At 46.6% G+C, this 16922-nt stretch overlaps 1 protein-coding gene and 1 pseudogene across 2 annotated transcripts in view; one reads left to right on the top strand and one right to left on the bottom strand.

Annotated features, from left to right (window-relative positions):
• Window positions 1–1859: 1859 nt before the first annotated feature.
• LOC129050014 (C-terminal-binding protein 1-like) lies at window positions 1860–11713 on the bottom strand (annotated as a pseudogene).
• An 8-nt stretch (window positions 11714–11721) lies between these two features.
• LOC134760248 (histone-lysine N-methyltransferase, H3 lysine-36 specific-like) overlaps window positions 11722–16922 on the top strand; it is a 37307-nt gene continuing 32106 nt past the window's right edge. Inside the window, exons 1-3 of one of the 2 annotated variants that reach the window (XM_063716520.1) lie at window positions 11722–11831; window positions 12447–12549; window positions 15579–15703. In XM_063716520.1, the coding sequence (XP_063572590.1) occupies window positions 12528–12549; window positions 15579–15703 (147 nt within the window). In that variant the 5' untranslated portion in view covers window positions 11722–11831; window positions 12447–12527. Of the gene's footprint in view, window positions 11832–12446; window positions 12550–13450; window positions 13603–15578; window positions 15704–16922 lie in introns of those variants that run through there. The other variant, XR_010137359.1, reaches the window with a different exon arrangement.

The following is a 16922-nucleotide window of genomic DNA, read 5'->3' on the forward strand; positions in this document are numbered from 1 at the left end:
TGAGTTATTCTTTTAGCCATTTACTGCAGGAATGAGATGAGGATAGGAGAGTACTTGGTGTGTCCTCAATGTTCAGTGTGTTCTGGGGGTCCCCGAGCAGGACAGTGAGTTTGGGGTCTGGGGCTAGGGCGCTATGACAGTAGGCTGTGCGAAGTGACAGGAAGACATCCATTTTGCACACTTTCTTTGTTTTTTTTTTTTAAAGAAAAACATTACCATTTCAAGTCCCTGGGGGTCCCCTCTTTCACTCCATGCTTAGTTATGAATTTGTTATTCTGCTTTAAAATATACGTATTTTTTGTAATCCCAGCTACTCGGCCGACTGAGACAGGAGAATCGCTTGAACCTGTGAGGTGGAGGTTGCAGTGAGCCAAGATCGTGCCATTGCACTCCAGCCTGGGCAACAGAACGAAACTCTGTCTCAAAATACATTTTTTTTTGTTTTGATTTTAGTATGTCTAATGATGTTCTATAGAAGAAAGAGATGTAGCATGTGGTCATGCTGCTGTCTTGACAGTGGAATTTTTGTTGTTGCTGTTTTTTGTTTTGAGACGGAGTCTCGCTCTTGTGGCCTAGGCTGGAGTGCAGTGGCGCCTTCTTGGCTCACTGCAACTTCCACCCGGGTTCAAGTGATTCTCCCACCTCAGCCTCCTGAGTACCTGGGATTACAGGCACCCACCACCACACCCAGCTAATTTTTGTATCTTTAGAGGGCCAGGATTTCACCATATTGGACAGGCTAGTCTTGACCTCCTGACCTCAGGTGATCTGCCTGCCTCGGCCTACCAAAGTGCTGGGATTACAGGCATAAGCCACCGTGCCCAGCCAACAGTGGACTGCTTTTGTCTGTCTACTCTGTGAAATAGTAACACCTTGCGGCCCAAGAGCTCAATATGGATCTAGACCAGAGTGTGGTTGGCAGAGGTGGAGCGGCATTGGGGCCTGAGTTCAGGTCCTCCAGCTCACTCTGACCACACTGTGTGGGGTCTTCTCTTGTGCCTACTCAGCCCTGGATGCTGGTGTTGGCTGAGATGTCCACTCCTTCAAGGGTTCTGGATCTCTGGTGCAAGTTCCATTGTCTCAGCCTCAACTTGTCCTGGGCCTGGCCCACCCAGCTGACTGTGTCCTGTCTTGCAGTGGCCAAGTCGCTCTTAAGAGGTCTACAGGCAGTTCTGTGAGGCCACTGCCTGAGGCCACCCTGCTTAGTAGCCTCACTGTCTGTCTCTTTTTTTTGTTTGTTTTTCTCTGATTTTTATTTCTTTAAAATAATTCATACAGATGGTTACAATCACAAACATGATTTTAACCAAAATCTTGCTAGCCTACCACATCAGCAGGATGGCACTGGTGCAAGCAGGGATGCTGCCACCCTCTGTGTCCCCAGGACAGAAGTCGATGGGCAGTGGGCAAGCTGGGCAGCGCCCAAGCTTTTCGTCTTGGAGCTGCTTCGTGATGCTGTCTTCATTTGGAACAAGGGGGGGTTCATGCCAAAATTAGGAAAAACAGCCTTTGTTTTGTTTTTCTAAATTATTCTGAAAATAAGACAAGCAGGTAGAAAAAACAATGCACTCTGTGGCATAAAAAAAAAAAAAAAACGGGAAGGATTCATTGTCCTGAGAAGTTTGCCAACTGCCTCATTCCGGGGCATGTTCCAACATAAAAAAAAAAAAAACCCTCAAATTGACTTCCGAATGCTCCTTCAGGTTTTCTTTTTGTTGACAGCTAAGCAAACAGATCTTTGTAATGTTCTAAAAACTGTACACAGACAAGAATGTTCGTGGGAGAATAACTACTGACTTCTGCTTAATGAGGAAGGCGAAGGACACAGGGCAGAGCGCCCATAAGACTGACGACGACAACCGACACGAGGCCCAGCGCTGCCCCCTCCCACCTCCTGACAGCCCGGACAGTCTCTGCAGTGCCAGGGCTGCCACACAGGCGCCTCCTCCACACACTCTGGTCCGAGGGTTTCCGGGCCCTCCGCCCAGGCGCCCGGGCTGGAGAGATCCTCCGGGGCTACAACTGGTCACTGGCGTGCTCTCTATCTGCCTGGGGCTTGACGGTTTGGCCAGGAGAAGGGGCCCCTGTGGGGCGGGTGGGCCACAGGGGGCAGGCTGTGGGATAGGGACACGGCGATGTGCAGGATACCTTTCACAGCAGCTGGAATGTCAGTGGGAGCCACTCCCACCACGCCCTGAGGGTACCTGTAGGTGGCCTCGTTGAGCTCAGGGTGCACGATGGCAGGGTCCACGCTGGCACAGTGGGTGGCGGCCGTCAGATGGTCTTTGTTGACACAGTTCTTCAGCCTGTCTGGGATACGGCTCTGCGGATCTCCTGCGCCACCTCCTCTGGCATCTCGGTGGATGCCTGCTCGCTGTACCACGCAGCTTGGGGGGTGCAGAAGAGATTGGGTGCAAACTTCGGGGGCCCTGGCTAAAGCTAAAGGGTTCTGACTCATGCACGACCAGGGCCTCGCCGCGGATCTGACCCTCCTTCAGGGCCTGGGCCAATGCCTTCTTGTCCACCAGGCCGCCCCAGACAGTGTTCACCAGTGTTCACCCTTGTCTCACTCTAAAGAACAGCAGCATTCCAAACGAAAGCGGCAGCCAGGCGCAGTGCTTCACGACTGTAATCCCAGCACTTTGGGAGGCCAAGGTGGGTGGATCACTTGAGGTCAGGAGTTTGACATCAGCCTAGCCAACATGGTGAAAACCCATCTCTACTAAAAATACAAAAATTAGCTGTGTGTGTTGGTGTATGCCTGTAATCTCAGCTACTCAGGAGGCTGAGGCAGGAGATTCGCTTGAACCTGGGATGCAGAGGTTGTTGTGAGCTGAGTTGATGCCACTGCACTCCAGCCTGGGTGACAGAAGGAGACTCTGTCTCGATGAATAAATAAATAAATAAAATAAAGGAAAGCAACATAAACTGTGTTGTGTGTACAAACAGTTTAGGCACAGTGAGCCACTTTTATTAGGTAGGGAATGGTGACACACCTCTCTAAACCCAAGTTCCCAGATGCCAGCTTTGCAAGCAGCCCTCTCTGAGGACAGTAGTCTCAGACCTGCTATTCTAATTCTTCTGAACAGCATCCTAGACAAAATTTCTAATTTTTTTTTTTTTCCCTGCTAGGGAGTCTTACTCTGTTGCCCAGGCTGGTCTTGAACTCCCGGGCTCAAGCTATCCTCCCACTTCAGCCTCCCAAAGTGCTAGGACTACAGGTGTGAGCCACCACATCCGGCCAGGTTCTACTTTTTAATATTTAAAACATGAAATAGGCTTGGCACGGTGGCTCGCCCCTGTAATCCCAGCACTTTGGGAGGCTGAGGCAGGCAGATCACTAGAGGTCAGGAGTTGGAGACCAGCCTGGCCAACATGGTGAAACCCCGTTTCTACTAAAAATACAAAAATTAGCTGAGTGTGATGGCAGATTCCTCTAATCCCAGCTGCTCAGAAGCCTGAGGCACTTATACCAGGGAGGTTGAGATTGCAGTGAGCCGATAACATGCCACTGCACTCCAGCCTCAGTGACACAGCGAGACTCTGTCTCAAAAAAGAAAAAAAACTAGATGGTGTCAGTAATTTCTATTGCATCAGGTCTGGAGGCGCTGTGTACCTGATTGCTCCACGTTTAGTGGTGCTAAGTTCAAATAATTCAGGTGGTGAGAAACTGACTCCTTCACTGCAAACATCCCCCATCATCCTCTCATCTAATACGGTATTTTCATCCATTGCCATCTTTGCCTCAATAAATTAATTAAATACCACAAAATGGTGATTTTTTTTTTTTTTTTTTGAGATGGAGTCTCACTCTGTTGGCAGGCTGGAGTGCAGTGGCGTGATCTTGGCTCACTGCAACCTCTGCCTCCCGGGTTCAATTGATTCTCCTGTCTCAGCCTCCCGAGTAGCTGGGATTAAAGGCACGCACCACCCCACCCAGCTAATTTTAGTATTTTGAGTGGAGACAGGGTTTCACCATGTTGGCCAAGATGGCCTCGATCTCCTGACCTTGAGATCTGCCCTCGAGATCTGCCCTCCTCAGCCTCCCAAAGTGTCATCCTAGGATTATAGGTGTGAGCCATGGCGTCCAGCCAAAATGCTGATTTTTATAATTCAGTAATTCTACGTTTACTAATGGAATATATATATATATATATATATATATACTTTTTTTTTTTTTTTTTTGAGATAGAGTCTTACTCTGTCACCCAGGCTGGAGTGCAGTGGCCCGATCTTGGCTCACTGCCACCCCAGCCTGCCTGGTTCAAGCGATTCCTATGCCTCAGCCTCCTGAGTAGCTGGGATTTCAGGAGCGCACCACCATGCCTGGCTAATTTTTGTGTTTTTAGCAGAGAGGTCTTTCATCATATTGGCCAGGCTATTCTCGAACTCCTGACCTAGTGGTCCACCCATCTCAGCCTCTCAAGGAGCTTGGATTAGAGGCATGAGCCACAGTGCCTGGCCAGAATCTTTGTTAATGTGCATTTTGGTATATACACTGAGACACACACACACACATATTCCAATATATATCAATGTATGTGATAGCCTCACCTAGGTGAAGATATAGCAGATTTCTTTTTTTTTTTTTCCTTTTTGAGACAGAGGCTTACTCTGTCACAGAGGCTGGAGTGCAGTGATGCGATCTTGGCTCACTGCAACCTCCGCCTGCCGAGTTCAAGGGATTTTTCATGCCTCAGCCTCCTGAGTAGCTGGGATTACATGCATGTACCAACATGCCTGGCTAATTTTTGTGTTTTTGGTTTTGCCATGTTGTCCAGGCTGGTCTCAAACTCCCAGCCTCAAGTGATCCAGCTGCCTTGGCCTCCCAAAGTGCTGGGATTACAGATGTGAAACAGTGCACTCAGCCATTTCTTTTCTTTTCCTTTCTTTCTTCCTTTCCTTTCTTTCTTTTTTTTTTTTTTTTGTGACTGGTCTGGCTTAGTCACTGAAGTGACAGGCTGCGGTGCAGTGGCACAATCATAGCTCATTGCAGCCTCAAACTCTTGAGCTCAAGCAATCCTCCTGCCTCAGCCTCCTGAGTAGCTGAGACTACAGGTGCACACCAGCATGCCATGCTAATTTTTAATTTTTTGTAGAGATGGGATCTCACTATGTTGCCCAAGCTGGTCTCTAACTCCTGGGCTCAAGTGACCCTCTCGCCTAGGCCTCCCAAAGTGCTGGGATTACAGGCGTGAGCCATTGCACCCAGCCAAGATACGGCAGATTTCTAGTACCCCAGAGAGCTCCTTCCTGATCTAACCTTCCCACAAAGGAAACTACTCTTCTGACCAATCATCATCAGTTCTGCCTTCCTGTGCTTCATCTAAGTGGGCTGATACAGTGCACTGTCTCTCATACCTGGCTCCCTCTATTCACCCATGTCATTGAACGTTCCTACCACTTCATTTTTCTTTTTTGGCTGTGTAGTATTCCATGATGTGACAGTATCACCACTTATTCACTCTCCTGTTGATGGACATTTAGGTTGTTTTCATTTGGGGCTCTTATGAATAGAAATGGCAATGAGCATTTTTATATGTCCTTTTGTGGACATACACACTCATTTCTCTTGTGTACATGCTTAGGATGGAATTTCTGAAGGTAGGCATAGATATAGCTTTAGTAGAAGCTGCCAAACAGGTTTCCAATGTGCTTATACAACTTTATGCTACTGCCAGCTTGACAGTTCTTGTAGCTCTACATCTTCACCAATGCTCGGTATAACACAGCATTTAACTTTAACTACAGATAAACTGATGGAAATATCCAAAGAAGTGTGCATGTTCCTGAAGAACATCCAATAAAGGGCCTATTTTATTCATCTGTTTCTGGCACTGAAAACCACTGGATGGCCAGATCAGGAAGGAGGCCTGGTACAACTCCCAAGGAGGCACGTGTCCCTCGGGTGGGCTTCATGTCCCAGAAACTCCAGAGAAGGGGTGGAGAGGTACCTTCTAGGCAAGCTGGTCTCCTCTGGCTTTTCTTGTCCCCTAGGGCTCCCTGCAAAGAGACAGAGCACAGCCTGGCCAGTGAGCAGTATCTCCTACTGCGCTTGCTGTGAGCCAGCCACTCTGCCCTCTTTCAGGAATTACAAAATCCATAGGTCCCCGGCATCCTTATTTATGTATTTATTCATTTATGAGGCATGATTTTCCTCAGCTCTGTTGGATGGGTCTCTGTGAAGGGAGCTTGGTGGGGGTGAGTGGCCCCTCTCTGGAGGAGGCAGGCCCCTGGTCAGGATCTTTGGGGCTCCAGGTCTCATGAGTGGGGGCCAGGCTCCCTAGAGGAACCCTTTTTGGCTAGGGCTGGGTAGCCCACCGGAGTGACCCAATCAGTTCTCAGGGCCTGTGATGGGGCCAAGTGGTTTTGAGAAGCCGCTGTTCAGCTCCATCCTAAAGAGCACTCATGTAAGTTGGGGAGGACGGCTGGGGTGCACAGCTCTGAGCTGAGTCAGACCCACCTCAGGACTGAGCCCAGCAGAAGGAGGCCCAGAGTCACAGACCATAAAACAAGCAGATGCCTCTCCTGTGCTGGTGGAGATGAGTCTTGGGCATCAACTCTAATAATTTCTAATGCACCCAGAAATACTGATTCACACAGCAACTAGTGAATAATAGCCTTTTAGAACTAAAAAAGCCTTGTATGATTTATTATAAAATAACGTATGCATTTTACACAAACTAGAGGCACCATGATGGGCAAGCAGCAGCCTGTTCAGGGGCCACAGCAAGATTGGATTTCCTTAAGTGCAATACGAGTTACTGGCTAGGGTATAAGGTTTTAGCCACAGAAAAGATGAATGTATTTCAGAGCAATATGGGTGGATTCAAAATGAGGTTTAGAACCAGATCAATTTTTTTTTTTTTTAGAGAGTCTGACTCTTATTGCCCAGGCTGGAGTGCAGTGGTACTATCTCAGCTCACTGCAACCTCTGCCACCCAGGTTCAAGCGATACTCCTGCCTCAGCCTCCTGAATAGCTGGGATTACAGGCACCTGCCACCAAGCCCGGCTAATTTTTGTATTTTTAGTAGAGACGGTTTTACCACATTGGCCAGGCAGTTCTTGAACTCCTAACCTCGTGATCCACCCACCTTGGCATCCCAAAGTATTAAAATTTTTTTTTTTTTTTTTTTTGAGACGGAGTCTTGGTGTGTCACCCAGGCTGGAGTGCAGTGGCCTGATGTCGGCTCACTGCAAGCTCTGCCTCCCAGGTTCACCCCATTCTCCTACCTCAGCCTCCCGAGTAGGTGGGACTACAGGCGCCTGCCACGATGCCTGGCTAACTTTTTATACTTTTTTTAGTAGAGATGTGGTTTCACCGTGTTAGCCAGGATGGTCTCGATCGCCTGACTTCGTGACCCATCCGCCTTGGCCTCCCAAAGTGGTGGGATTACACAGGTGAGCCACCACGCCCGGCCAAGTATTAAATTTTTTATTTGAAAAATCTCCCCTCTCCAAAGATCTCCCAGCATTTCTGCAGAGGTCTCTACCTAGGTAAAGAGAAGAAACAATTCTTGGCCGGGTACAGTGGCTCACACCTGTAATACCAGCACTTTGGAAAGCCAAAGTTGGTGGATTCCTTGATCCCAGAAGTTCAAGACCGGCCTGGCCCACATGGTGAAACCCCATCTTTACCAAAAACACAAAAATTAGGCAGGTGTGATGGAGTGCACCTGTAGTCCCAGCTACTCGGGAGGCTGAGGTAGAAGGACGACTTGGGCCTGGGAGGTCAAGGCTGCAGTGAACCAAGGTGGTGCCACTGCACTCCAGCCTGGGGAACAGAGTGAGACCCTGTTTAAAAAAAAAATAATTATTTGTGAGGGTGAAATTTAAATACCTTTGTGCATAGCTATCAGTTATTCTTTGTTTTAATATTTAGTTTATTGTGAAATAGAACACATATAGAAACGTACATAAAACAACACACAGGGCCAGGCCCGGTGGGTCAGGCCTATAATCCCAGCACTTTGGGAGGCTGAGGCGGGCGGATTACTTGAGGTCAGGAGTTTGAGACCAGCCTGGCCAACATGGTGAAACCCTATCTCTACTAAAAATACAAAAATTAGTCAGATGTGGTGGTGCATGCCTGTAATCCCAGATACTTGGGAGGCTGAGGCAGGAGAATCGCTTGAACCTGGGAGGCAGAAGTTACCGTGAACCAAGATTGCGCTACTGCACTGCAGCCTGAGTGACGGAGTCAGACTCTGTCTAAAAAAGAAAAAAAAATAGGCCGGGTGTGGTGGCTCACGCCTCTAATCCCAGCACTTTGGGAGGCTGAGGCGGGCAGATCACTTGAGGTCAGGAGTTCGGGAGCAGCCTGACCAACATGGAGAAACCCCGTCCCTACTAAAAGTACAAAATTAGCCAGGCGTGGTGTTGCATGACTGAAATCCCAGCTACTTGGGAGGCTGAGGCAGGAGAATCGCTTGATCTGGGAGGCGGAGGTTGTTGTGAGCTGAGATCATGCCATTGTGCTCCAGCCTGGGCAACAAGAGCGAAACTCCGTCTCAAACAAAAAACAAAACAAAAACAAAAAAACACAGTGTAACATGTCATTATAAAGTCACTGCTCAGGGACCAACTTGCCTGCTCCTGTGCCTCTAGAGGGAAGCTCCCTCCTCCCACTGTTCTTTAGAGTTTTATATCTTAAGTACAGGAGTGAACAAACTAGGCCTATGCACCACATCTGGCACCCAGCCTTTATTTATTTTTTGAGATGGCGTCTCACTCTTGTCACTCTGGCTGCAGTGTGGTAGCACAGTCTCGGCTCACTGCAACCTCCGCCTCCCAGATTCAAGCAATTCTCCTGCCTCAGCCTCCTGAGTAGCTATGATTACAGGTGCATGCCACCACATCCAGCTAATTTTTATATTTTTGGTAGAGACGGGGTTTCACCATGTTGACGTCTGGTCTCGAACTCCTGACATAAGGTGATCCGCCTGCGTTGGCCTCTCAAAGTGCTGGGATTACAGACATGAGCCATGGTGCCTGACCCGACCTTTTTTAAAATGAAGGTTTCGGCTGGCGTGGTGGCTCACGTCTGTAATCCCAGCACGTTGGGAGGCCAAAGCAGGTGGATCACCTGAGGTCAGGAGTTCGATACCAGCCTGGCCAACATGGTGAAACCCCGTCTATACCAAAATATAAAAATTAGCTGGGTGTGATGGCAGGCACATGTAATGCCAGCTACTTGGGAGCGTGAGGCACGAGAATCACTTGAACCCGGGAGGCGGAGGTTGCAGTGAGCCAAGATCGCACGATTGCACTCCAGCCTGGGCAACAAGAGTGAAACTCCATCTCAAAAAATAATAATAATAAAAAAAAGGATGTCCTTTTTTGTCTCTCAACCCCGTTTTTTTTTTTTATTTTCAGACGGGGTCTCGCTCTGTTGCCCAGGGTGTAGTGCAGGGGCCCGATCTTAGCTCACTGCAGCCTCAATTTCTCTGGCTCACATGATCCTCCCACCTCAGCCTCCCAAATAGCTGGGACCACAGGTGGGTACCACCATGCCCGCCTAATTTTTGTATTTTTTGTAGAGATGGGATTATGCCATGTTGCTCAGGCTGATCTCGAACTTCTGGGCTCAAGTATCTCTCTGCCTCCACCTTCCAAAGTGCTGGGATTATGGGCGTGAGCTACCATGCCCAGCCCTGCTTTAATTTAAAGTGTATTACATTTGATATTAGTACAGCCCCTTCAGCTCTTTTTTGGTTACTATTTTAATTGTATCTTTGTATCCTTTTACTTTCAATCTGTTTCTCTATTTAAAATGTTTATCTTGTAGATAGCACATTGGTGGATCATATTTTGTTCTTTAATCCTTTCAGCCAGTCTGCTTTTCTTTCTTTCTTTCTTTTTTTGAGACAGAGTTTTGCTTTTGTCACCCAGGCTGGAGTGTTATGGTGCAATCTCAGCTCACTGCAACCTCTGCCTCCTGGGTTCAAGGGATTCTCCAGCCTCAGCCTCCTGAGTAGCTGGGATTACAGGTGCGTGCCATCAGGTCTGGCTAATTTTTGTATTTTTAGTAGAGACACGGGTTTCTTCATGTTGGTCAGGCTGGTCTTGAACTCCTGACCTCAGGTGATCCACCGCCTTGGACTCCCAAAGTGCTGGGATTACAGGCGTAAACCACCACGCCCGGCCAAAGTGGTGGATTTTTTTTCTCAGAAAATCGATTCCATTCTTTTTCCAGAAACCAAATTTGTACAAGTTAACTAAAATAAATATTTATACTCTAACTTTTTTTTTCTGAGGTTTTACTGAGTTTTTAGAATTTTATCTTTACATGTTTAGAAAAATTAGAAAATATAGATAAAACATAACCAAGAAAATAATAACATCTTTCCTTCTGTTCAAAGTTCATTACTATTAGCCGAGTTCAGTGACTCACACCCGTAATTCCAGCATTTTGGGAGACTGAGGCGGGCGGATCACTTGAGCCCAGGAGTTCGAGACCAGCCTGGGCAACATGGCAAAACCCTGTCTACAAAAAATACAAAAATTAGCCAGGCGTGGTTGCATGTGCCTGCAGTCCCAGCTACTGGCAAGGCTGAGGTGGAGAACCACCTGAACACGGTAAGTCAAGGCTGCAGTGGCGCAGCCTCTGTCCCCCAGGCTGGAGTGCAGTGGTGCAATCTCGGCTCACTGCAACCTCTGCCTCCTGGGTTCAAGCGATTCTCCTGCCTCAGCCTCCCAAGTAGCTGGGATTACAGGCGCGCGCCACCACACCTCGCTAATCTTTGTATTTTCAGTAGAGGAGGGGTCTCACCATGTTGGCCAGGCTGGTTTTGAACTCCTGACCTCAAATGATCCACCTGCTCCGGCCTCCCAAAGTGCTGGGATTACAGGCGTGAGCCACCACTCCCGGCCGGTAGTTTTCTTTCTTAGAGGCAGGATCTTACTGTGTCGCCTGGGCTGGAGTGCAGTGGCACGATCTCAGTTCACTGTAGCATTGATCTCCCAGGCTCAGGCGATTCTCCTGTCTCAGCCTCCCGAGCAGCTGGGATCACAGGTGTGTGCCACCACACCTGGGTAATTGTCAAATTTTTTTATTTTTATTTTTTAGAGATGGAGTCTTGCTATGTTGCCTAGTCTGGCAACATGGGATCCTCCAACTCCTGGCTTCGAGGGATCCTTCCGCTTCGGCCTCCCAAAGCGCTGAGAATTACATACGTGAGCTACTATGCCCGGCCTATATTGTTTTATATTTCTTCAATTTTATTTTGTGGTCGCTGGAGATCTGTTTCCTTCTTTGATTCCCTGCACCGTGCTTCTACAGCTGCTCCATGTAATCTGCTCAAGACTTCTGCTGCATTCAGTTCAACACAGAGGAAGGAAGCTCTTAGGCCCGAGTCAGCCAACCAGACAAAGATCCATTCTCATACCCAGGGGAGCTGGTCTCGCCACTTCACCCGCGCCCTGGATAGCTCCAGTTTGTGTGAGCGCGACCACCCGCAGCCGCGTGATTAAGAGCGCTCCGGGCCAAGCAGTCTCCGTGGGAGTGAGGGCGTGCGTGCGGCGGAAATCCCGCCTTCCGGCTCCCGCTGTTGGCCTTGGCCGCGGCCAGGGCGCTCCAAGTAGGAAGATAAGCGGGATTGCTGGAAGCGGGAGAGTCGGGAGGAGCAGCGAAGGGCTCCTCTTCCCCATTGGCTGCGCCCGCGGAGCAGCCTCGTTGCGATTGGCCGTACGCGGAGGGCGGCTGTCCCGCATCGGCCCGCCCCTCGGGCCGCGAGAGACGCCGGGATCGCAGGCGCCGGCTGAGCAAGCGGCTGCTGGGAGGCTGCGTCCGGACGCCCGCAGGGCGAGGCGGCCGGGCCCTGCGCTTCAGGTCCTGGCCTGGGGCACCTGGGCGGCCGGTGGCGGGGGCGGTGCGGGCGCGGGGCTGGCGGGCGGCGGAGCACGGGAGGCGGGCGTGGGCGCGGCGGCCGCACCGCGGCCTGCGCCGACCGCCCGCGGCGCAGCCTCGGGCCTCTCTCCATCTCTTAAGTGGTGGTGGCTGTGGGTTTTTCTGCAGGCGATCCTTTTGAGTGATTTGTTTCACGCACGCGCCCTGCTGTGGGGTAAAGCGGCAGATTCATGCTGCTGTCATTTGTCGTTAAAACGATGGGCTCCCTGTCGTGTGTGTGTACCTTTTCGATTTGAGGGCAGGGGGATGACATTGTGACTTTGCTTCCTGTGACCGTCCATTCTCAAGGTCTTGTCAGCGTGGTGCAGAAACTCGGCACACCCTGCCTACCTTGGAAGGAGGATTTCCCTTCCCCACCTCCCTCTCCCTCCATCTCTTCCCTCTTTCCCTCTCCCCACTTCACTCACCTCCCCAGCTCTTCTCTCCCCCCTTTCTGTTCTCTCGCTCTCTTTTTCCTTTTCTGCATTAAACCGTTCGGGAGTGTCTTTGTAAACTATTAAAAAGCGTTAGGTCTTCAACATGTACGTTTACTTGCAGGCCTGAGACCTGGGAGGAAGCTGGAGAAAAGATGCCCTCTGAATCTTTCTGTTTGGCTGCCCAGGCTCGCCTTGACTCCAGATGGTTGAAAACAGACATACAGGTGAGGTTTGACATGTCTTTTTCTTGGTGTGTTTCTGCTTCCATGTTTAAATTTCTTGTGTAAGGCTTTTTATTTTTAGGGTATGTAAAGGGAGATCAGTTGTATCTTGCTGAGTTAGAGGAGCAGGTTTGTTTCCTGTAACTTAAAATGTAACAGTTTTTATGGCTGTTTTTGTAGATTGTGCACGGCTGCCTTTTAATTAGTTTCTTGCAAGTGCACGAAACTTGAGATCTATTAATAGGCAAAATTTTTTTCCTATTGTTACTGGTTAAGAAATCTGCCACACTCCTAACCATATCATGGTGACTGCTGTTCGTTACTGATAGTTTTTGAGCTGTTGAGTTAACTGTGAAGGGGAAAACTGGAGAACTAAGTTGCAGTAATTATGGCCGCTAGGAACTCACTCATTTTATGAGGTCTTGTGTTTGTGTTTCTGGAGAGAGAAGAGTTAGTTCAGTTGAGCTGTTTGTTTTGTATTTGTAACTCCTTATTGAGAGGAGTGCTCAGATTTTCACATCAAGAATATGAGGAAAGAGTGTTGGCCTTAGATCCTAATTTTTTTATTTAACGTGGTAATTGCAAGCTTGTCAGGACATTATTAAATAAATACTAGCAGTAATATTTCGATAGACAATTCTTTACACCCAATCTACTTTTATTTGGAAATGGCTTGGAAAAACTACTTTTGGAACTCCTTATCAGCAGCAAAAAGAAGTGTTTGAAATATCTTGTGTGTGTCTGTGTATTTTCCTACTCCCTAAGGTTAACCATTTTAAGTATTAAGTAATCTGCCTTGACTGTTCATCGAAAGTCGTGTAGGCTGTTAAGCAGTAGTTGATCATGGATACTTACACTGAAATGTTATTGCCCCTTCCTAATTTTTCTTTTTCTTTTTAAACAGGTATTGAGTGTTGGTAGATATGAGAGTCCAGTGTTTAGAACTGTGTTGTGTGGCCGGGCCCAGTGGCTCACGCCTGTAATCCTGGCAGTTTGGGAGGCCGAGGTGGGTGGATCCCCTGAGGTCAGGAGTTGGAGACCAGCCTGACCAACATGGTGAGACCCCATCTCTACTAAAAATACAAAATTAGCCAGGGGTGGTGGTGTATGCCTGTAATCCCAGCTACTCGGGAGGCTGAGGCAGGAGAATCGCTTGAACCCAGGAGGCGGAGGTTGCAGTGAGTCAAGATCACGCCATTGCACTCCAGCCTGGGCAATGAGAGCAAAACTGTTTCAAAAAAAATGCTGTCGTGGATGATGGGATTGTTATTCATAGTGTAATGTTACATAAGACAGAGCACAGAGAATTGGGTCAAGAATTGGTGTAGTTACTCTTTGGGTTTGTTTCTCTTTAAACATTTCCTTTGATTTAGCTATAATGGTCTGTTTTTGTCATTTTAAGTGGATGGGAGAGGTGAGAGATGAGTACTTTCATATTTCTGAAATCCTGAGATTCTGGCCAAGTTGTTTTAATAATTGTTTTTATATTAGTGTTTATGTATTTAGAGAAACTTTTTGGAGTAAAGGACTTTACCTAATGAAGTTTTTTTCTTAATAATTGTAATTTAATAAGTGCTAAACATGAGTTCTAGTGTCTTGATCTAAAACCAGTTTAATGCTGAATTGAGTTCCGGTGATGGGTTAGGCAGATAAACATACAGTGAAGCACCATTTATGTCTTAGAGGGCCTGTTGTTTTGATTTATTAAGTTTAATACACAGTACTTGGCCCTTGTTACACATTTCCAATATGATTAGAAAGTCTTTTTTTTTTTTTTTTTGAGACACAGTCTCGCTCTGTCGCCCAGGCTGGAGTGCAGTGGCATGGTCTCGGCTCACTGCAAGCTCCGCCTCCCGGGTTCACACCATTCTCCTGCCTCAGCCTCCGGAGTAGCTGGGACTACAGGCACCTGCCACCATGCCTGGCTAATTTTTTGTGTTTTTAGTAGAGATGGGGTTTCACCGTGTTATCCAGGACGGTCTCGATCTCCTGACCTTGTGATCTGCCTGCCTCGGCCTCCCAAAGTACTGGGGACAGGCGTTAGCCACTGGGTCTGGCCTCTGCTTACCTTATCAAATAAAACAGTTTACAGTAACCTTACAATCAAAACACAGCATCATAGATGGAGACGCAAAGCCCGACGTTGTTATTACTGTTTTTTTATCAGCCGGTACAAGTATTCTAGTGATGGTACTGTGCTGCGTAGCTACCCTGAACACACTACCTTCTCACTGTGTTAAGGGTATGTCATATTTTTACTGTTAAGTACTTATGTGTGAATAAGTGTAAGGAAATGTTTGCCTATCAGTAGCATATAAATTCAGAGGCAGGAATGATGGTAATGCCAAACAACCACAGATATTCCACGTGGGTGGCTGAGATAATGACACTTTTGCTTTCTTACGGTTCACTGTACACAAACTTTGTGTAATGTAGAAAATAAATGTTTTGTAAAATTACCTTCAGGCTATGTGTATAAAAGATGTATATAATACGTAAATGAGTTTGCTGTTTCAACTTGGGTCCCATCCCCAAGATAACTTATTATGTGTATGCAAATATTCCAAAATATGAAAAATTCTGAATCACTTCTGATCCCAAGCATTTCAGATAAGGCATACTTAACCTGTAACTCAAGATGTATTTTACCCGTTTACCTGATCTAGATGCTATATTTTTGTTAGGTATATATTAGCTTTATATGTACAGGTGTCAGTGACTATAAGACCTGGCTTTAAATTTAACCTTTTCCTTAATATTGGATGGGCCACATATAGTCTGTTGTATGTGTATATAAGGTAACACAAGTCCTTTTGTCTCCCCCAGTTCCTTTTGCATATGAGAAAACATAAGCCATTTTGTGCCTCTTGCATCTTAAGCCATAGTCTATTTTACTATGTGGTTTCCTATCTGGTTACTTTTGGGAGTACCAGATGGTCTCATAAAAACAGTGGGTTTTCCTGAAACTTTTTGATTAATATTGAACTTGTTTATCATCTTTTATAATATTGAACTTGTTTATCATCTTTTAGCTGTGCGGTCAGAGAAGAAACGCCTTAGGAAGCCAAGCAAGTGGCTTTTGGAATATACAGAAGAATATGATCCAATATTTACTCCTAAGAAAAAACAAAAGAAGGTACAGGAGCAGGTGCACAAGGTGTGTTGCAAAATTTCGGCAAACTTTCACTGGTCCTTAGGAAACTGCAATTTTATCTTCAGTGTCATACTTCAGCTTCATGAAACAGTAATTTCCTTAACTGGGATCTTGTTTTTTATTCTCAGCTTCTAGCACAGTACTTAGGATTTAGTGGTTATTCAGGAAATATATAAATGAGTCTACATATTATATTTCTTTATGTATATATTTTTCCCTCTTTGCTTTCAAAGAGTATTTAATGACTTAGGAATATTGTTATGATTTAATCTTAAGTAAAAATATGGAATATAAAGTGAAATATATATAATCTGACCCTAATTTCAAAAATAAATACATCTTATTTGTCTTATTTTTTAATTCAGTTGTTTTAAAATGAAGTGTTTAAAGTAGAGACATTTTGACATTCTACGCCTACATAGGTTAATATGTAGTTAAAAAATGGAACATTTTCCTTTATAATCAATTTAACAGACTTACATCTTATATAAGATCTGTTTATCTGACATCAACTGCCTTTCAGATTTCACCAGTTATCCCCTAACCTTTACCTTTGGATTATTCATACCAGGTCTCAGTCTAGGACTACTCATTGTAACTGGTTGTTATGGTTCTCAAATCCCTTTGAATTCAGAGCAATCTCTTTTTCCTGATCAAGATCATGTCTTTAAGAGAGTGACATGTAAAGTTATCTACTTCTCTATATTTGTGTAATTACTTCCCCATAGGTGTCACTTAGATTTTCTCTATCTCCTGTTCTCTGTGAAGTGGAAGATAGAACCTATCAGTTTGATAGATTGAAGTTGAACATTTTTAGCTAGACTATACCAGAGATGATAATGTGTAACATATTGCATATGGAGGGTTAAAAAAAGGAATATTTTATTCCCATCAGCCATTCCCTGACAGTTTGTTTTTTCTTTTTTTAAAATGGAGACAGGGTCTTGCCCAAGCTGGAGTGCAGAGATACATGAACACGGTTCACTGCAGCCTTGACCTCCTGGGTTTAAGCAATCCTTCCATCTCAGCCTCCTGAGTAGTTGGGACCGCAGGTGCACACTACCACACCTGGCTAATTTTTAACAACAAGTTTTTTGTAGTGGCAATGTCCCACTGTGTTGCCCTGGCTGGTCTGGAATTCCTGGGCTCCAGTGATCTTTCTGCCTCAGCCTCCCAGAGTGTTGGGGTTACAGGTGTGAGCCACCACGCCCAGCTTCCCTGA

Source organism: Pongo abelii, chromosome 16, assembly GCF_028885655.2.
Source record: "Pongo abelii isolate AG06213 chromosome 16, NHGRI_mPonAbe1-v2.0_pri, whole genome shotgun sequence".
NCBI classification, from domain to species: Eukaryota; Metazoa; Chordata; class Mammalia; order Primates; family Hominidae; genus Pongo; species Pongo abelii.